Source organism: Chelonia mydas, chromosome 9, assembly GCF_015237465.2.
Source record: "Chelonia mydas isolate rCheMyd1 chromosome 9, rCheMyd1.pri.v2, whole genome shotgun sequence".
NCBI classification, from domain to species: Eukaryota; Metazoa; Chordata; order Testudines; family Cheloniidae; genus Chelonia; species Chelonia mydas.
In genome coordinates, this window is record NC_057855.1 from 63037229 (window position 1) to 63058740 (window position 21512).

General features: G+C 52.1%; 1 protein-coding gene across 4 annotated transcripts; it reads right to left on the minus strand.

Annotated features, from left to right (window-relative positions):
- Positions 1–20024, minus strand: PRRG3 (proline rich and Gla domain 3). Of its 4 annotated transcripts, none has more exons than XM_037908842.2 (4): positions 19888–20024; positions 14326–14367; positions 4600–4760; positions 1–4028 (listed from the first exon to the last, which is right to left on the minus strand). In XM_037908842.2, exons 2-4 carry the CDS (start codon positions 14330–14332, stop codon positions 3492–3494), a joined length of 705 nt encoding a protein of 234 aa, XP_037764770.1. In that variant the 5' UTR covers positions 14333–14367; positions 19888–20024; the 3' UTR covers positions 1–3491. The 4 variants fall into 4 exon arrangements, 1 of the variants encoding a protein (XP_037764770.1); XR_005226746.2 differs by lacking the exons at positions 1–4028; positions 4600–4760 and adding exons at positions 10562–11174; positions 13184–13387 and having other exon boundaries at positions 19888–20005; XR_006283636.1 differs by lacking the exons at positions 1–4028; positions 4600–4760 and adding exons at positions 10562–11174; positions 13184–13425 and having other exon boundaries at positions 19888–20005.
- Positions 20025–21512: the final 1488 nt, after the last annotated feature.

Sequence of the window (21512 nt, forward strand, 5' to 3'; positions counted from 1 at the left end):
TGAAGAAAGGGGAAGAGAAGGAAAGAATTTGGAGTGAGGCAAAAGCCCACTGGGAAACAATAACAAAGGTGATGTCAGTCAGAGAGCCAAATTCACAGCTGGTGTATGACAATGGAGTTGTGCCCTCGTAAGAGCAAGGAATTTGGTCCACTGTTTAATTAAGTTGCTCTCTGTAACTACTCATGATGTTCGGTTCTCAATGTTTTGACCCCAATAAAAAGTCAGGGACTAAAACACAGATTTTTCAAAAAAGATATTTAGAAAACCAAACATGATCAGTGTGTCTGACACTTTGTTTCTTTAAAAAAAAGGCTGACAATATTCTGTGAAATCCAGGCCTTAGCCAAATCAGCCCACACCCTCAATTTCTGCACATTCCATGCATTCTGAAATGGGCCCAAGAACAGATACAAGGGAGCAGCATGGGAGCATGAGGTCCACTATTGCTGATGAAAGCTGGGCCACGGAGTGTGCACTGCAACTCTAGAGAGTCTGACAGCACGTTCTGGTTTTAAATTGGTAGCCCTATAGCCTGAAGTTCAACACAGCCAATAGGGAAAACCCACAGATAATCCAATCCATGTCCACGCACCAAAGCACTCTTAAACCCATAAGGAGAAGAGGCCTCTGCAGACTAAGGAAGCTCAAAAGAACCTGCAGAATCTTACAGGGAACTTTCCTAAGCTCTGCCCATTTATCTTGCACTGGATCATTTGTACCTTGATCCAAGGATCTCAAAGCACTTTACATGCAGTAAATTTAGCTTCACAACACCCCCACAAGCTACTGTCTGTTCGGAGGAGGAAACTGAATCACAGACAGGGTAAGTGACTGTCCCAAGGTCACACACTGGCTCAGTGACAGGGCCAGAACCCAGACCTTCTAGCTCCCAGTCCTATGCCTTAACCACAATCTGCCCCACAACATGCAGCCTCTGTATGTTTGTGATGTTTCATAGATCTCTTTACAGTTACTGGTGACCAAAAGTCATAGGAAAGAGTGGAGATTTGACCTCCTGGCTGCATATAAAGCACAATACTGTGAACATGGGATCTTCAACAGAGAGTCACATTTGTGAAGCTTGGTAGTGGCCTGTATCAAACATGCACCATGCAGAAAATGCCTCCTCCCCATATGGCCAGCCCCAGCCTCTGGAGACATTGCCAGGGGTTCGGGAGGGGAAAGAGTCCACCAGCCCCAGCAACTCCCCGCTCAGCACTTCCTGCTGAACAGAAACATCACAAATCACCTGAGCTGACAGCAGCATGGTTCAGTTGGCTAATCAGAGCGCCTGAGTGTCTAGGGGCTTCCTCTGAGTTATGGGCTGGACAGCACTGAGTTCCTCTTTCCCCCACTTTACTTCACAAGACCATGTTCACCCACAATTCCCCCTCCCTTTTCCCTTGTTCCTCTGCTCTCCCTCGTCTGTGTCTCCTGCCTCCTCTAGCTCTGCCCTGCCAACTGTGTGAGCTCCAGAAGGCAGCAAGGGGCAGCACAAGATGCTGAAGCAAGTCATGCTTGCCTTACCCTTGCAGGTGCACCAGGCCCTACGGTCCCAAGTCAATTCGCCCTGATCTCACAAAGCCCCAGGGATTCCCCTCTGCCTTAGCAGGTTCTATACAGTAGCCTCAGCACAGATCACACTGTGGGCCTTGGAGACCAGTCTCACATCCTCACCTTGCAGAGCTGACGGTCCCGCAGAAGCAAAGCTGCAATGGAAATGGGGAAGCACGTCTGGGGTGCAGGATGGCAGGGGTGCTGCACTTCATCTGCCTCCAGCCTGGTGAGCATGTAGTTCAACGCATTCCTTTCTGCAGATTGTTCACAGACTGCACTGGTATAAGAAGCTGGAGCATGGTGGGATGGGGAATGGGATGGAAAGACATCCTCTTTAACTGTGTCCAATTTGTGGAAGAGGCCCTGGCAGAGGTCTGGGAGGGGAACGGGGAAGAGTCAAGGAGGAAGAGGCATCCCCACACTTAAAGAAAGGGAAGAACCTTAAAAATCTGCCAGAATCAATCTTTGATTTGGCGTCATGCAGGGCAAAAGGACAGACCACTGCCCACCTGCCTCAGCCACACACAGAGACAGGAGGCACAAGAGGACAATCCCAGCTCAACTCCCTCATCCCCAATTGTTACAGAAGCACCGCTCACTAGAACAGATGTTACAAAAAGCAGTGATCATTGAGACACAAACCCCAGTCCACACCTTTAGAGACATTCTCTACACAGGCGCTAGCCCCCGGGATATTCCCCTTTGGAAATAAGATACAGGATCACAAAACATCTCCTTGGTTGCAGCCGCATCCTGCAGAAGATCACAACAATGCAGATGGGCAGAATGAGCAGAGAAGAGGGAGGAGGACGATATAAACTGCATCTGTTTCACTGATCCTGGTAACAGAGCTAGAGAGTGGATTTGTTTCACCCCTTGTGCAAAGCTGTACAGGGATCTCAAGTGATTGACATTCACACACACCCCTGGCAAGAAACCAAGGAAAAATAAATCTTCCAAAGGCAAAATAAAATATCAGTGCTAAACAAGTGAGCAGTGAAATAGCCAGGACCATCCCCTACCCTCTCCCAGACAAAGATCCCACAGTCCAGATGCAGGGAAAAACAGGACCTCATCCAGAAGTAGGAACAACACGATTGCTGAGGCACAAACCATCATCGGCTCCACTGATGGATGCTGCAAGAAACATTGAAAAGGTCCTGTCTATCTGTTCGCTGGTCCCATGACTACGGGCGTCTCAGCGCCATGGATGCCAGGGACAGTGTGTGCATATGCAGTGAGGCTGAGGTGGGCACCGAGGCAGCAGTGTGGCTGTTTCAAACACAGGACGACACTACACCTATTTTTTGGATTGAACACACCGACGAGAACTCCCACAGGGCCAGCGACAATCTGCCACTCATCTCCTGCTGTTATGGCACTTATGGGAAAGGGCTGGCGGGGCCATTCTCTGTTCTCGCAGCCTGGCACTCCATGGAGCACCCCTCCCCGCTTCTGTGAGTGCCACGTCGCCTGTTTGGGATGGGCAGGAAGCACCTCTTGCCCCTTGGGAAGGTTTTGTTCATGCTGCTCTGCTCTTCCCACTACAAAAAGAAATGGGGCTTTGCTGGGATACAGGGAGAGGAACTCCACTGCTGCAAGATCCTTTCACCCCAGTGATCATGGGCACCAAGGAACCTAACACAACCTGCCAGGGTGCCTCTAGGGGGCTGGTCTCTCTCCATGCAGAGCCTGTGCAAGCTGGATTGTGGCTGCAGGAGAGGGGGGATCTCCAGGGCTTGTGCCTTCTTGCATCGGTGGCTGCTCTCCACTGCACCCCAGCCTGGACTCTGGTGCCACCCCCTACCCCCCGTTAGGGACAGTTATTTTTGGTGAGCGAAGAAGGTAAGGCTTTTCCGTGATGGCATCGTCTAGTAAAAGTGAGAGAGAGAATTACACCAAAAGGAGGGTCCAGGCGCATGGAGCTAGCGCCACTACTTGCCCAAGGCAGGGGCCACTCCCACTATCTCTTCATATTTGGGCGGTGGGTCATTGTAGGAGACGCTGGTTTCCTCGCCACTGCTGCTCTCCGGGTGCCCGGTCACCTCCTCGTAGGAAGGGGGCGGGGTGGCGCTAGACAGTCTGGAGAGGACTGAGACGGAATGCTCCGGCGGGTAAAGAGTGCCATCCAGCTGGGAGCTGCCTCCTGCTCTGCCATCAGCAGGCACCCTGCTGCCTGGCTCACGCTGGGACTGGCCATCCCCCTGGCTGTGAGATGTCTCTCGGTACACCATGACCCTGGGGAGGCTGCGGCCCGCTCGGCTGGCCAGGTAGCGGTTCTGGGCGTACGAGGGACGGTGGCGCGTGGCTTTCTGCAGCTGACACCTCCAGATGATGAACAGGGCAATGACTATGAGCAGAGCCACTCCCAGGAGAGGCACCACCACATACATGGCATCTGAGCGCTCTGTGCCCTGCCCGGGGTCCTTGACGGAGTAGACAGAGTTGGTGTATCCTTTCCAGAACTCCATCTGCAGAGGGGAACAAACCAGCACCAGTCACAGGCGTTCATGTCAAAGCAGTGCCCCTCAGCTTGGTGGCCGAAGGAAGGGGGCTGCTCGCTTACATGCCCGACTTCCACTCTGTAGCTGAGGTAGAACTGTTCCGCCACCGCCTACTGGTTCCCCTCCAATGGAGCACAAACCCGGGAGCCAGTACCTGAGACATCATGGGAACCAGTGCACAGGTTTCTGGGCTCTCGCCCTGACAGCAGCAAGTGGCCCAATGAGCGCCCCTGGGCTAGCACCACCTCCTGCCCTGGTTAGACTGGGGGGCAGGGAGTGTGCCACAAGCACACAGTGGCAATGCCAGCAATGCCTTGCCCACACCATGGATCGCAGTGCAAGGACACCTGGCAGGGAGATGGCGTTGCGTGGGACAGGTGAGCTGAGCTCAGGTTTCCTGCTGACACCCAGGGAACAAACCACCTCATGGGCAGGGCAATCCGCTCTCTCTCCCCTCCATCTCCTTCACACCCCCCTCAGGGCTCGAGTTATTCCATCTCCTCGGGCTCTGCTCCCCACAGCCTCACCCCCCATGTACCGTTTTCTCCTTGTTCTCAAACACCTCCTTGACCTCCTCATAGCTGCAGATCTCCTCGATGCACTCTCGCTCGATGGTGCCCTGGCGGAACTCCTCCAGGAAGCTGTTGGCCCGGGGGAAGCGTTTGAGAACCGAGTGGGCATTCTTGGCCCCCAGGAACACTGAAACACAGAACGCAGAGAGGCGCTGAGGACTCCCACACATCCAGCCCCAGCACGATCCAACGAGCGGCCTCTCGCTGCCACAGGGACCAGGCTACTACACAGGTGGCAGCTTCGGGTACCCAGCAGCACAGGTGCCCACTGGCTATACTACACAGCCCAGTGCTAGAGTCCGCCCACCCAGTCCCGCGAGCTAAGAGGGCACAACATCCTACCAGAGAGAGGGCAGAGCAGGCGCTGAGCAGCCCTTACAGGCTCTCCCGCTGCCTAGGACCAAGCTGGCCAGTGCTAGCGTGATGGAGCCAGACAGGAACCGTGCGCTGGGCTGAGGGAGGACAATGGCAAGAGAGATTCACAGGTAGAGTTTTAATAGTCCCCACCCCTGCACCAGCAGAACACAATGACCTCGGCAGTGCCACATCACAGCCCATCCCTCTCTCTCAACAGCCCTGAATGCTTCAAAGTGCGGGCAGGACTAGACTGAGGGGAAAACGTGCGAGTGCTACAACGGACTGGTTGTAACTTCAGGCCCTCGGTGCTATTGTCCATCCCGCCCCTCTGCCCAAGCGAAATCCAGTGCTGTTGGGATGCAGGGGGAGGAGATCAGAACCCAGCCTGCAATCAACCCACACAATGGTGATCACGGAGGGACTCTGGGCCGTATCCACTAAAAGCATTGGCCAAGCTCCAAGGGGATTTTAGTCACACCTGGGGTATACTGTTCATGTTAAAACCCTGCCTGCCCTTTGGTTTGCTGCTCCCTGCATATGACTGAGGGTCTCCTGTTGCAATATCACCCACCTGCAGTCTCCTGTCTAACGGCATCGGAAGCCTATGCAACACCCAATCTGGGCTGATCCAGCCATCCTGTACCACCTGCCCTGGTTCCTTACAACAACACGTGCACTCAGTTCAATTGGCTGGGAACCACCGGCTGAATTAGAGGCAAAGCGCCCGCTGCAATAGGGGACCAGAGCACAACTGGTAGCGCTATGGCACTGCCCCATTTATGGCCACAACAGCAGGAGGCAGCCTCAGGGCACAGGGAAGAGGCATGGATGGAGGAACAGGAGCTCCTGAGGCAGAGGGTCTGAGCCCTCCATTGGCAGGCTGCGTTGCCGGCAGCACCACCACTGCTCAGGAGAACCAAAGCGCCATGCGTCTATCTGCTGCCAGAACCAATGATGAGCAGGGACTCTCAATTAAGAGGCGCCACCGTCTGAGGGAAGGAGATTGGGGCTTTTGCAGCCCTTCTCCTTGCTTTTTTTACCTCTGTTTTCACTAACAAGGTCAGCTCCCAGACTGCTGCGCTGGGCATCACAAAATGGGGAAGAGATGGCCAGCCCTCTGTGGAGAAAGAGGTGGTTAGGGACTATTTAGAAAAGCTGGACGTGCACAAGTCCATGGGGCCGGACGAGTTGCATCCGAGAGTGCTGAAGGAATTGGCGGCTGTGATTGCAGAGCCCTTGGCCATTATCTTTGAAAACTCATGGCGAACGGGGGAAGTCCCGGACGACTGGAAAAAGGCTAATGTAGTGCCCATCTTTAAAAAAGGGAAGAAGGAGGATCCTGGGAACTACAGGCCAGTCAGCCTCACCTCAGTCCCTGGAAAAATCATGGAGCAGGTCCTCAAAGAATCAATCCTGAAGCACTTACATGAGAGGAAAGTGATCAGGAACAGTCAGCATGGATTCACCAAGGGAAGGTCATGCCTGACTAATCTAATCGCCTTTTATGATGAGATTACTGGTTCTGTGGATGAAGGGAAAGCAGTGGATGTATTGTTTCTTGACTTTAGCAAAGCTTTTGACACGGTCTCCCACAGTATTCTTGTCAGCAAGTTAAGGAAGTGTGGGCTGGATGAATGCACTATAAGGTGGGTAGAAAGCTGGCTAGATTGTCGGGCTCAACGGGTAGTGATCAATGGCTCCATGTCTAGTTGGCAGCCGGTGTCAAGTGGAGTGCCCCAGGGGTCGGTCCTGGGGCCGGTTTTGTTCAATATCTTCATAAATGATCTGGAGGATGGTGTGGATTGCACTCTCAGCAAATTTGCGGATGATACTAAACTGGGAGGAGTGGTAGATACGCTGGAGGGGAGGGATAGGATACAGAAGGACCTAGACAAATTGGAGGTTTGGGCCAAAAGAAATCTGATGAGGTTCAATAAGGATAAGTGCAGGGTCCTACACTTAGGATGGAAGAATCCAATGCACCGCTACAGACGAGGGACCGAATGGCTAGGCAGCAGTTCTGCGGAAAAGGACCTAGGGGTGACAGTGGACGAGAAGCTGGATATGAGTCAGCAGTGTGCCCTTGTTGCCAAGAAGGCCAATGGCATTTTGGGATGTATAAGTAGGGGCACTGCCAGCAGATCGAGGGACGTGATCATTCCCCTCTATTCGACACTGGTGAGGCCTCATCTGGAGTACTGTGTCCAGTTTTGGGCCCCACACTACAAGAAGGATGTGGATAAATTGGAGAGAGTCCAGCGAAGGGCAACAAAAATGATTAGGGGTCTGGAGCACATGACTTATGAGGAGAGGCTGAGGGAGCTGGGATTGTTTAGTCTGCAGAAGAGAAGAATGAGGGGGGATTTGATAGCTGCTTTCAACTACCTGAAAGGGGGTTCCAAAGAGGATGGCTCTAGACTGTTCTCAATGGTAGCAGATGACAGAACGAGGAGTAATGGTCTCAAGTTGCAATGGGGGAGGTTTAGATTGGATATTAGGAAAAACTTTTTCACTAAGAGGGTGGTGAAACACTGGAATGCGTTACCTAGGGAGGTGGTAGAATCTCCTTCCTTAGAGGTTTTTAAGGTCAGGCTTGACAAAGCCCTGGCTGGGATGATTTAACTGGGAATTGGTCCTGCTTCGAGCAGGGGGTTGGACTAGATGACCTTCTGGGGTCCCTTCCAACCCTGATATTCTATGATTCTATGATTCTATGATTCTCTACGTCATCGTCACAGCCCATGCTGCAGCTACATTATAGGTCAGCAGATTAGGCAGCATCTGCACCAGCGCTGAACCACGATAGCTGCAGCAGGGGATAATGCCAGTCTAAGTACCAATGGGCCAATGCACCTATGCTAGCTGTGCTCTCCCCCACTCTCCCCGCCCCTTATGCTGCATTACCAATCCCACATTCCCAGTACACCACTGCAGGGTGAGAGATTCTAAAAGGCCTTCTGTGATCCCAGAGGGATTGTCGGAGATGAGGCCAACCTCCCATAGTTCCCCAGGAGTTGGCATTATTTCCAACTCCCCTTCTCAAACAGGCCAGGACAAACCCTCAGCTCAGGAATGGTTCCAGCTGGAGCTTTGGAGAGGCCATCCTGAGATGCATCCGACAGCTGCTACGAGGTACAGAGAGCCCTGACAGCATCTGTGAAGAGCCAGAGACCAATACCAGCAGTTCACGCAGCTTCGGCTGCAATGCTCATGTCCCTACCCCACCTATGGCTGGATCTGTGCAGTACACAAGGATGACACTCCACAGATGAAATCCCACTTTGGGTCCACAGCATGCCACAAACTGGGGACACCAAGTGGTTCAGGACCTGTGAGGAGCAGCAAGCAGCTGCATAACTTCATACTAAGGAAGGACACTTTTCAGTGCAGTGGGTGTGGACTAGCCCCAATGCGGAAGCACCAGCCCACAAGGAGGAGACAGCGAATCACCCTGCCGAAGAGTGGCGATTGCCCTGTGGAAGCTATCCACCCAGGACAGTTATTTCTCCCTTGGGTCCCAGTTTGGGGCTAGGAAGTCTCCAGCAGGTGCTGGTTTCAGACTCTCGCAATGGCATGGCATTCCATGCAGTGGCATGTGCTCAGAGCAGCCAAGGTGGCAGAGAGAATTCATGGATTTAAATAATCAGGGATCACACAAAGATCATGCAAACATACCCAGGGTGCTCAGAGCACACAGGAGAATGGTCAAACACTCTGGACTCTTCCAGGAGAACAGAGGGGACCCCTACTCTCACTGAACGGCCCAGGCAGTGATGGCGTCTCCATCCCCACAGCAATTCAGGGTCACCCAGCAGGCCAACCAGTGCCTCAGTTCATGAAACCATTCCCAGATGGCACAAACCCAGAGATCTGTACCCAGGACAGTGCACATTTGGGAGACAAGGCCAGGTGGGTTACCAGTCATGACACTTCACTGACTACTGCAGCAATTATCTCTGCAATCACATGCATTTTGCAAAATCCATGTGAAAGCAAAGGCAAGATCTCCTGTGCACAATGGAGCGAGAGGGCAGTGGGATTTGAAACAACTTTCACACAGCCAAACTGTTACACATGAAGCAGTTGTTCATTAGCACAGCCTGCAATTTGCCCAGACAATAAGTGCTCTGTGCACACACTTTCTAACTAATGGCAGGACTTGGAAGAAGGATCATGCAAGCAGTTAACTAAAAATGTTACCTTGTCTTTAATTAGGAGTCATTTGTTGCTATATTGGTGGCAGGTTTCTCCTTATGTTTTCATGAGACCTTCATTTTTCCTACTCTCAACTGGTATGGTGAGTGGTTTTATGGAGTATACTGCTCCAGAGGCACTGATGTGTATTTGCAATTACTGCTAGGACATGCCACCATCTTTTGGTCATGATGGGATACACTTGATGAGTTATTGCATTTACTTTTTTCCCTAGGGTTTATTATATTTGCTCTGGTGAGGGAGTTAATGGAAGAGAGAACTGCTGTTGTATGGACTGTGACACTGGCAGATCAGGTGGCAGCTCATGCCAAAGTTCCCATGTCTCAACTGATCACGGAAAAATATACAGCTGGAAGCAGTCTGGCTCACCTGTGTGTTAGTGTTATTAAAATAGGTATGAGAATTTAATAACATGTTTAGCCTTTACAGATTGCTTGTGAATTGCTGCATGCATTAATCTCACCTTAAAATATGGGATACAGACGCTGCAAGTAATATTTAAGCATTTGTATTGTAAGCTTCTGTGACGCTGTAAATCACCAGACAAGAGAGACATTAACTAGTGTAAAGTGCTAGTCACCAACAGAAGGTGTTACGTCCTGGCCAAGAGGAAGGCCCATCAACATCAGATGGACTATTGTAGAACATTAAAGAGAACAAAAGACATTTGTTGCTCTGCTCTTCCTCCCACCACGAAGATGAGTCATGCAAGTGGATTGCTCCCATCAGCTGAGTTCACAACTCAGAGCACAAAGAATCATAGGACTGGAAGGGACCTTGAGAGGTCATCTAATCCAGTCCCCTGCATGGAGAGAGAGGAATAAAAACACTTAACAATAAAGAACTGGATCTCTATGATGCTTGGACTCTGGGGGGCAAGATTTTCTATGCATAAGCAAAAGATCCCCAGAGCTTAGTCCAGGTTAGCCCTAAAGGACATATAGAGCTTGCTTTTTATAGAAGCTTCTACCTCTTGAAACTTAAGATTGTAACTCATTTGTATATTTATGTTTACTGCTTGAATCTTGTAAATAACTCATTTCCTTTTCTATTTACTAAATCTTTAAATAGTTTATTATAGGATTGGTTACAAGTGTTGTCTTCAGTGTGAGATCTAAGGTGCAACTGATATACGGCATATCAGTATATAATATGACTCCATATGAAGGCTGTTACTGAACCGGAGTTTACACTTAATAATTGGTTGGCGAAATCTAAGTATAGAACTAGCAGGCAATTTGGGGTTTCTGCCCTGGTTCTTAGCAGTCTGCCCTGAGGTTGGTAGTCACGCTCCTGAGTCACCGCAGACAGCTCGACGTGGATAATAAAGAACAATATGAAGGATGTGAATTACAATGACTTCTCCAGAATCTACTTTATTATACAAAGATGCAGGCCAACTGCAATACTAGACCAGAGCAACATATTTACAAAAACAATGGGAATGGAGAGGCTATTTTACAGTCATCAAGTGCATCTCGCTGGGGCCCCAGCTCTCCTATTTCTTCAGTCTTTGTGAAGGAGTTTCATGGGGAATGGCTGTGAGGGAGCTGTCCTGAGAGGAGCACTGGACAGCTTAGCAGGGATGTATTGAGCAGATGATGCAGGGATCGGTTGCTGGGTCAGCTTTGGCTGTCATCTGCTCTTCAGCCTTCATGCACTGGGTGGAGATTTCACAATGGAGCTGTCTATCCTCAAGTCATTTCCTATCTTTCTGGAAATAGCGTGGCACTAGCTCCTTGGCCTTCTGCCTTGACCCATCCAGTCTTTCAGAAGTGCATCTCACTTCCTCCTCCTCGCACTGGAACACTCACTCCGATCTCCTTTGAGTCTCCCTCTGTGTTTCCTGAAGTGACAAGCCTGTTCCTGCTTTTCCTGGACCTCAGGTTTGCCAGCCTTTCCAACACTGTGCAACCTCGCCACCTGGCCCGTTCCCTGCTCTGGGACATCCACGGTGCTATACTGGCTTCTATAATGAAAAGAAACAAATAAGAGCTTCAATAAGGGAATCAAAAGCTCGATCATTCCTTGGATCATTAAGGAACACAATGGAAGTCATTGTTCTAGCTCAATTTTGAATGCCAGTGCCTCCAGAAAGGCTCTCCTTGAACTGGAGCCTGCAAGGACCCCTTAGAATTCACAATTGTTACAAGAAGGATGGAGATGCTAAATCATTGGAACGAAGGACAAGGAACGGATGGGGAGCTACTGACAGTCAGTATAACCACACAATCAAAGGCTACTTATCAGGCAAACAGGAGCCTCAGAGACATGTCTGTGCGGATGGTCCCAGCAAGAGAGAGCAAGATATCAGAGCAAGGCGGGAGGCTGGTAGGTTAGCCCTGGAGTCACTCAAGTGGACACTGGGGGACAGGCTCAGAGAAGGCAGGGGTTGCGTGAGCTTCTACAGCAGGGGTGGGCAAACATTTTGGCCCGAGGGCCACATCTGGGTGGCGAAATTGTATGCAGGGCCATGAATGTAGGGCTGAGGCAGGTAGTTGGGGTGCAGGAGGGGGTGTGGGATGGGATGCAGTGTGCAGGAAGGGGCTCAGGACAAGGGGTTGGGGTGCAGGAGGGGTGAGGGGTGCAGAAGGGGGCTCAGAGCAGAGGTTTGGAGTGCAGGATGGGGTGCAGAGTTTGAGAGAGGGTTGGGGTGTGGGATGCAGGAGGAGTTCAGGGTGTGGGCTCCAACCCGGCGCTGCTTACCTCAAGTGGCTCTGGGGTCGCAGCAGTGCGGCTAAGGCAGGCTCCCTGCCAGCCCTGGCCCTACACCATTCCTGGAAGTGGCCAGTATGTCTGGCAGTGGCTCCTGGGGGTGGGGTGGGGCAGGCAGCTCCGCCATGTGCTGCCCTCGCCTGCAGATACCACCCCCTGCCCAAAGCTCCCATTGACCACGGTTCCCCGTTCCCGTCCAATGGGAGCTGCGGGGGGGTGGTGCCTGCAGGCGAGGGCACTGCACAGAGCCCTCTGCCCCTTCCCTCCCCAGGGACCATAGGGATGTGATGCCGGCTGCTTCCGGAGCCTGCCTTAGCCCTGCTGCACCACAGGGCTGGCAATCCCGCGGGCCGGATTGAAAGCCCTGATGGACTGGATCCAGCCCACAGGCCGTAGTTTGCCCTCCCCTATTCTACAGGGTAAAGGGGAATAAGCATTGCCTCCAAACTGGATGGGAGGTGTGTGTGGGGGGGGAGTAGAGATTTTCAAAGGCACTAAGACCAGTGAGCCCCAGTGACTGTCAACAGCAGGGTGTGCCCCTGAAGATCTCCCTCTGTACACTGGAGCACAAGCGTGACGAAAGATTTATAGACACAAAGGAATAAGGATTACAGTTAATTGGTATCCACGGTAGATTTCTTTCAATGCATTCAGTGCCTGACAGCAGGTAGGATAAACAGTAATTATCCTGGCAGCTCCCATGGCCTGTGTTAGCTCTACATCACTTTGATAACAAAATATGCCAATGACTGTCTTTCATGCATTAATCAGACAGAATGGCACATGACTGAGGCCAGATAAGAGCAGCATGCTAATTGGGTGCCATGACCCAGAGACCAACAGATGCAGTGCCACAAACGTTTGGCCACAGCAGACAAGAGGTAGCTTCCTGCCACCAAGTTCTTATTTGTAGGCTTAAGCTGCAGTTTGTGTTATTTTGTTTTCCCCCCTTACTTCACCAGCTTCGAGTCCAAGCAGATGGCATTGCTCAGCGGCTGCTGGGTACAGCCACCCTAACAGTGAACGTGGCTCATATGGCCAGAAAGGCATTGGGCAGGGTTACTGGGGAATTATTGGGGAAGGGCTTGGTAACTGTGGAGCCAGGGATGGCAGGGCAGGGGGAGAGGTGGGCCCTTCCACCTTGTCTGAGGCGATAAGTGCCTTTTAAAAAGCACTAATGGCAGCATCCATAACAAGCCACTCTTTCCCCTGCACCTGCCCTCAGCCACTGGCACAATATATATATAACAAAGAGCTGCGTACCTGGCACAGAGTAGCCCTCGTCCCCCAGCTCTTCCTGCTGGCTCAGCTCGACCGCTGTCTCCACTGTCAGGTCTGGATCCTGGCATGCCCCAAGCAGATCCCAAGATCCCTGGCCTCTCCCAGTCTGGCTTCAGAACCAGGGCTATCCTCAGCTCCCAGAGGAGCATTGAACGCAGCCTCTGTGCCACGCAGCAGCACATCAGGCTGCACACAAGAGCGAGCAGGGAGGATTCAGTGTAGCTCTTTAAAGATCAAACATGCTTTTTCCACCCTGCTATTATTGTCCCAGCTTTATCGTGCTGAGCAATCAGGCCCTCGATATTGTCACAGCCCAGCTCGCTAGTCCAAGCAGCGGCCATTACAGTGGGTTACTTGGCTGTTCGCTTACACAGCAACTGTAGGGCCTGGGTAATCTCCCCTTTCCAGCTAGTCATCAATGCCCACAGCACTCTCAGATCTGCCCGTACCATACTCCCAGGAGCCATACTGGCGACTGGAGCAGAACAAAGTCAAATTACTGCTGAAGAAGTGGGTTGTTGTGAACACAGTGCACAAATGAGCGCCACCACCTGGGCAGCACAGGTAACAGGCCCCCAGCCAAATGGCCCCAGCATGGAAAGCAGACCAGGCAGGCTGCCTAAGCAGTGACCAGTGTACTGTGGGAAGGGCAAAGCAGCACTCTGTGCATGACTGGGGCTATTAGGCCAGCAATCTGTGCCCACTCTGGCTTGATAAGGTGGTGAGAGCAAGGCTGAGCCAAATGGTGGCATAACTGAAAACGCAGTTGGGTGGGGGTGCCTGGTGTGCTACAGGCATGCGAGAGGGACCAGCAATTCACCCAGCTATTCTACTGTACACCAGGCTCTGATTCTGCAGCCCGGGAACACACAGCGAAGAGATGTGCAGGAAGAGACAGAGCCGTGCCTCAAGCCTCTGATCCTAGAAGGGGCCATGACACTGCCCCACTCTGAGACCCAAGGCAACACAGACTATTCCCTACCCTCTTCTCAAAGAGGAGGCTACCAGCCCTTTCCCCCACCACATGCAAGAGACCCGTCCCCCCATACCCCTTGCTCCATAAGAGGTGAAGACACCACGCTTGCCCCTCCCTGCCCTTGAGGCCCTCATTGGGAAATACTTACTTGCCATGCTGCCTTGCTCAGATACTCAGGGCTTTCACCTACCTGTTGGGAAGAAAATGGGAGAGTCATGGAGGGCTCAAAGCCACAGGCCGTGGTTCCAAGCCCTTGGTCACACCAGTAGCAGGGACTGATCCATGGGGAAAGATGGCTTTTTGTGGAGCCTAGGCAGCCTGCTGCAGGTCCCAGCTGAGCTCTATATACCCATCGTCTCTACAGGAAACCATGACCCACCCAATACTGCCCCCAGGCTCCTTTGGTACACACCACGTGTCGCAGAATGGCAGCTGGCCCTCGCCAGCTCATCCAACCCGCTTTCAGCCCTCCCACCCCACATGTCCATTTGGCTGCCCCCAAATCCCCTGGCTTCAAGTCAGCATATCAGTGGCTCTGCATAACTCCCGAGTGCCCAAGAGGCATGCCACAAGGCCTACAGGGATTCCCATCAGTCAGCTCAGGGCATCTTTGTCTCTCAGTGAACAATGTGCCCCACTTCAGTCGGAGAGGGTAAAAACACCCCCACGGCTTCTGCTCCATCACATCATGCAGGAGAGATGTAGCACACTCAGTCCCCACATATTAACTGACTGCTTCATATCATCTAGCCTCAGGCTGGCGGGCAAGAGGCCTAGAACACGCAGGCTTGCAAAGTGCTTTACAACCTCTCCCCACAGCAGGAGACTTTGTACTTCACTGCCAGGCTACGTCCAACTTCTGCTGCCCTAACATTAACTACCCCTTTTTCCAAGGCCAGCGCCTCTTACGTGGCCAGGAAGGCTCTGCCAGCCAGTCTAAACCCACAGTGTGCACTTAGGAGCCTTACTGGTCGGAGAACTTATAGCCTGATCCTGCAACCTGTGGAGGCCGGGTCTACACCACAAAGTTTTCCTGGAATAGTTATGTTGGGCAGGGGTGTGAAAACACAGCTAGGCTGCCAAAAACCTCCATGTAGATGCTGCCAGCATGAGTCCTTTTACCAGTATAGCTTACGTCGTTTGGGCTGGAGGTTCAACCATACCGGCAAAAGATCTCTTTATGCCGCATTTCCTCTAGGCGGCTCTACTGGCATAGTTACTGGTATAGCCTCCCTCATGTAGACTGCTTGGGGTGTTCTCAGCTCCCTAAGGCAGTAGGAATTGAGGATGCTCAACCACCTCACAGGATCAGGCCCTTGAAGAAGAGAGTTTGGACATCTGGGTGCATACAGAACAGTGTCCATAAAATGAAAGATGAGCTAGATGGCCAGGAGCCCAGAGCCAAGCCAGAGGGTGAGAAACAAACAAGATTTCTTCACCCAGAGGTGCCAGATCAAAGCCGATCTCCACAGCACACAGATACTGTACTACAGGCTTGAAAACTGCACCTGGTACCTGCTAACTTTAGGGTGAATACACCAGCCACATGAAGGAAGAAACACCCACAGAACGTAAGCTGTTTGGGTTTGTACAGCACCTGGCACACAGGGGCCCCAGTAATGGACCAGGGCCCAAGGCACCACTTCAACACAAGTTGAGTAACAGTAATATAGTAATAGTATCCCCAGCTGCTAGAAAGAGAGGGTGCTGGAATGCACTGCTTAGGGGGATCGAGCAGCCTGCTACTCTATCCTTCCCCCACCTCCCAGCTACTGCTACTCTACCCATGCCCCTCAACTGCCTCCAGTGTATTTATGTTTGAGCCCTTCTCCTCCATGAACGGTTCCAGTGGATGCTTCTGCTGTTCACAGCTTTCCCGCGTAGCTGCAGAATGACAACTGCTGACTGTTTCACTGCTGCTCAACCTCCTGAATAGCAGCAGCGCAAACGAGAAGAGTTCCATTAATGCTGCACAGCAAAACTAACAGTCCCGCAGTGGGGCGACAGCGGTGTGCAAACTCAGGAAGGCAATACTACATTTGGAAGGTTAACTTGCTGTAAACAATGAAATCACATTATGCAGAAGTGTCTGGTGTCCCTCCACACACAGGAGCAATTTCCTATTCACCAGTGACAAGAGGATCCTTCAGACTCTATTCTACCACCTCCCCATTGTGCTCTGCTAGCCAGCTCAAGCCCATGATGCATCGTTACAGGAATTCCCCAGCTTTTCTCCCCCCCATCTCAGATCTGCACAGCAGAACCCAATTCCATCCAGGGGCTCTAGTGACTCTGCAAACCAGAGAGGTAAAATGATTCTCACCGGACTTTACTTTTATTATTGGGGGTTGGGGGGAGAAACAACAAGAAATAAAAGCTACACTAGTCTGAGGTCCAGGATTTACAATACTCAGATCTAGATCAGTCCTTACGTAGCTCAGCAACAGTTTCTAAGCCCAGTTATTTTACTCACGAGTGCTAGAAATAAAAGTCACATCTCTTCAAAACCCAGAAACGTAAGGCTTCCAGTAACAGAGCAGATTTTTCTTACCCCAACAGAGCAGGGAGTAGTGAACCTTGCACACAACCTCTTTTTGGTTATTACTAACATTTCTATCCACCAACACCACAACTATGTCTCACATGATTTTAGAAGCTGTTGTATCAAGAATGGTTAGACACAGAAAATAAGTCTGTAGCCATATGGAATGCACATTTCAATGGCCTAAAGCATTCTCTAGCAGTCTGTGAAATATTGACTGCAAAATACATGCTGGAATTAAAGTGGGGATGAAGGAAAAAAGCAAGATAACCTGATTTTACAGTCTGCTATCTCACATTCCACCAGGGGCTAGGAAGATAGACTGGACCAATATAGATGCTTTCAACAAAAAGAAATTTTTTCTAAGCTCTGGTTAGCCCAATAGAGGAAACTTCAGTCCCTAAAACATTGATGTGACACAGGTTGAGAACTTGTAACTGTAACGTGGTCAGTTGCATCGGCTATAATCAGAGGTTACTTTGCTCTGGCTAATTTTTGCTTATGTTCGGTTTCATTAAGAAATAAAGATTTACGTGACAACAGAAGAGGGTTACACACAAACCCTCATCTTCATCAACAATACTTAAAAGGGACAAGGTGGTCTACAATCATTAATTTATCCTCACACAAGTCAGTGGCAAGAGCTGGGATTAGAAATCAGGAATCCTGGCTCATTAGGCCACATGGTGTCTCTGATGAGCGGTGGTGTATACCCCTCTTGCGAGAGGACACATTTCAGGGGGTAGGGGTATGTGTGTGTGGGGGGGGGGGGATGGGGGATCATTTTAAGAAGAGTTGATATTTTAAACTTAATTATAAGCTTGAGGCCGGGCTGGTAATTCTTGAATTAAGCATGCAAAGGGCCAGCTGATGGGACGCAGGTCATGTGAGGAACATGAGTATATTCCTAGCATGAAGGAGTAGGGCTATTTAATCCAGTGGAAAAACAACCTGGTAGATATGAACTTCAATATTCATGTGTATACCATACACATGATTGACGTGCATGTATCATAGCAGCAAGTGACATAGATTATATAGACATGCATTTATATTCTGGGCATGTATTTCACATTTCTGAACACACCAGCATTATAGGCACCCATACAAAACACAGGGTCTGGAACACAAAATACTCCACCTCAAAGGACACTGAAGAGTTAATTTTTTCTGCCTAAGCATGACAAAAAGCTAAGGAATCCAAACCCAGAACCCAGCCTCAACGCCCACCCGATCAGTTCCCCTCCCTCCTTCTCTGAACAGTGTTTTCCTCCTCTATAAATACACCATCAATAGGAGGTTGCCATGGCAATGGTGAGGAGGCGTGAGGGATACAGCAATGGGGATGCTGATGCAGTCACACATTCGTGTCTTCCAGACCTGGCAACCCCCGGGCTCCCCCCACCCAACGATGATGCTGAAGGAGGAAACTGTGCTGGTAGAATATGGTGTCCTCCACCTCTAGCAATACAGGCAGACTCTGCGTGGGTGTGTGGTCTGAGGGAAGGATGTATGCAGAGAGAGAGATAAGCCAGAACCCCCGATCTTCTTGCCAGCGCAGGAGCGGGTTGCGGGATTCCGTAACACCACTGACGTGTGGTGGCATGTCAGGAGGCTGCCGGATTGTTGGGCGTCATACCGCCAAGGATGCCAGCTGCTTTGCAAGTTCTAAGAACTATTTTTGTTTTCAAAGCCAAGATCAACACATCGGGGAAGGCTCCACAGGCTCCAATTCCCAGAGACCACAAAGCCCCATGGTTGTCAGGATGCCATCCCACAAACCAATCCACAAACCCTCAATGGGACCAGAATTCGTCCCCACAAACCAATCCTAAAACTCACCAGGTTTGGAGTGGTATGCTCGCAAACAACTGTGTGAGCTGATACGTACCAGCCAGGCACGCTCCAGCCTCAGCCCCCTGGACCTGCCCCAAATCCCACAGTAGCCCCAGTGAACACACCTTCCCCCACAGTCCACAGCACCCACACACCCTAGCAGATACTTTCCTAGCTCCTTGGAGTTTAGCATTCAAGTGCCGATTCATTTCACTCTTCCCTCCATTGCCATCGGTGCTTCCCCTCCCCCCCACCCATCCCAACCCCTCTTTCCTTCCCCATCACTTCCCTGACATTCCTGCCTCCCTCCTGATTCCCAAAGGTGGACTCAACCCCCTTCCTCTCTACTCCAGTGCCCAAAGCCCCAAGCCCGCCCTCCCCCTCAATCCCGGTACCGTCCCTCTTCTAGCACACCCCGCAGCCTCCCACCCAGTCTCTACTGCACCCCCAATTCCCACAGCCCTGGGTTGTCTCCAGCTCCTAAAAAGTCATACTACTTCACACTACCCTGCCCCCTCCTGCCCCATTTCTTCCCCCCTTCCCCTCCACTCCCCAAAGTGCCCCCACCCCAGACATCCACCTCATTCTTCCTCCAGCCCCTTCCACATACCTATTCCTCTGTCCACGCCCCCCATCCCTATGGGCCCCCTCCCCGTCCCTGCTCCTCTATCCACCCCCCCATCCCTATGGGCCCCCTCCCCGTCCCTGCTCCTCTATCCACCCCCCCATCCCTATGGGCCCCCTCCCACTGCCCTCTCCTCTCCCTTTCCTCTAGCCTCCTGGCTCTTCCCCTCCATCTCCCCCTAATTCCCCATCCACTACCCTCCCCAACCCCCTCTCCTCTCATCCCCTGCCCCTTGCCCTATTCTCCCACTCCATGGCCCTCCCCTCTATCCCAGCCCTATGCACCCTAAACACCCACCCCTTCTCCCCTCCCCATCACCCCTTCGCCCATCCACCCCATACCCCTGCCCCTTCTCCCCTCCCCATCCACCCCATACCCCTCACCCCTGCCCCTACTCCCCTCCCCATCCACCCCATACCCCTCACCCCTGCCCCTTCTCCCCTCCCCATCCACCCCATACCCCTCACCCCTGCCCCTTCTCCCCACCCCATACCCCTCACCCCTGCCCCTTCTCCCCTCCCCATCCACCCCATACCCCTCACGCCGCCCCTTCTCCCCTCCCCATCCACCCCATACCCCTCACCCCTGCCCATCCACCCCATACCCCTCACCCCTGCCCCTACTCCCCACCCCATACCCCTCACCACGACCCCCTCCTTGTACCTCCCATTCCCCCTCGCCTTGCCCTCGTCCCCTCCCCCCAGTACCTCATGCCCGCCGCAGCTCCGGGCTCCCCGCGCGCGCGCGCACACACACAGAGCCGACGGCTCCCCGCCCGCCCGGCGCAGCCCAAGCCTGCAGCTACCAGTATCCACCCGCGGACAAGGGGCGGGGCGGGGCTGAGCCGCCCCCTCTGTCCAATCACAGAGCGGGGGCGGAGCTGGCAGACGTTTACGGCCAATCATTCAGCCGCTAAGGCGTGAGAATTCCATCTAATCTGCCCAATCACAAAAAGGGAGGGGAGGGCCGCCTCTCCCGCTGTGACCAATCAGCGTGATAACGGCGGGCCTTGCCGCCTGCTGTGTCCACTGAGAGGGCAGCCTTTGAAGGAAGGGCCGTCCCATTTCTGGGTTTGAAGGCCATTGCGCCGCAGGGTGCTCTGGGAGTTGTAGTCCTAATGGCTGGGTCATGCCAGGCCGCTGCAGGGAGTGGGCACGAAGCTGTGGGAGGTGTCTCCGCTCGCTGCGTCTCTGATGCGCCCCTCACCGCAGTGTCTGGGCCCATCGCACCAAGCCAGGGCCTCGTTGTGTGTGGCTGCAGCGGGACCTGGCTCCACCATGCATGTTCAGCCACAATTCTCCACTTGCCCCAGACTTGGAAGGAAGTTGCTCCCAGTGGAGCCCTGCCCAGCCAGAGAGCTGCTGGGGTCATGGGGGAGGGTCCCTTTGCTCTAGGCCGAGGCTGAGATCCCAACCCTGTTGTGCCAGGTGCACACATAGTAAAGGACAGGCCATGTCCAGGGAGCTCACAGAGCAGTTAAAGACATGGGGTGAGATGGGCCAGGCTTCACCCTGCTGACACGTAATAGCACATCCCACTGCCACTCTGACCCCAAAAGCATTGTTGGTGCTGCTGCTAACAACAACAGAGAAGGGCTCAAACCAAACACTTCCGAGCTGCAAAGGTTGGTCCCAGCACCACATGTTGCAGGGTATAAATAACTAAAATGATGATGACTAATGATGCTCTGCACTTCTACAGTATCTGTCATCTAAGGCTCTTACAACAACACCAGGGAGGGAATGGGGATTAAACTGGCCACAGATAAACTTAGGCTGGAAATTAGCAGGCTTCTAACCATCACATGAGGGAGGTTCTAGAACAGCGTCCCAATGAGGACTAGTTTTAAAATGGAGTTTGGTATATTTATGAACAGGATAATATGAAAGAGCTGCCTGCGATAGCAGGGGACTGGACCTGATGACCAAGGAGGTCCCTTCCAGTGGTTGCCTGAGGGTTGTCACTTGCCCAGGTTTTCCCAGGATCATCCCTTGTTTGAGGTAGCTGTCCTGGAAAAATCTATAAGGGGGCTCAGTACACTCTGGCAGCTGTCTAGGTTTATGGGTTTGGTCTCCAAATCATCCCTGATGTCCTGTTTTTTTGTGCCTCAGAGGAGCCAACCCTACCCGTCCTTTGTTCCTAACACTGCACAAACAGCCATTCACTCATGGCATAAAGAAAAGGAGTACTTGTGGCACCTTAGAGACTAACCAATTTATTTGAGCATAAGCTTTCGTGAGCTACAGCTCACTTCATCGGATGCATACTGTGGAAAGTATAGAAGATCTTTTTATACACACAAAGCATGAAAAAATGGGTGTTTACCACTACA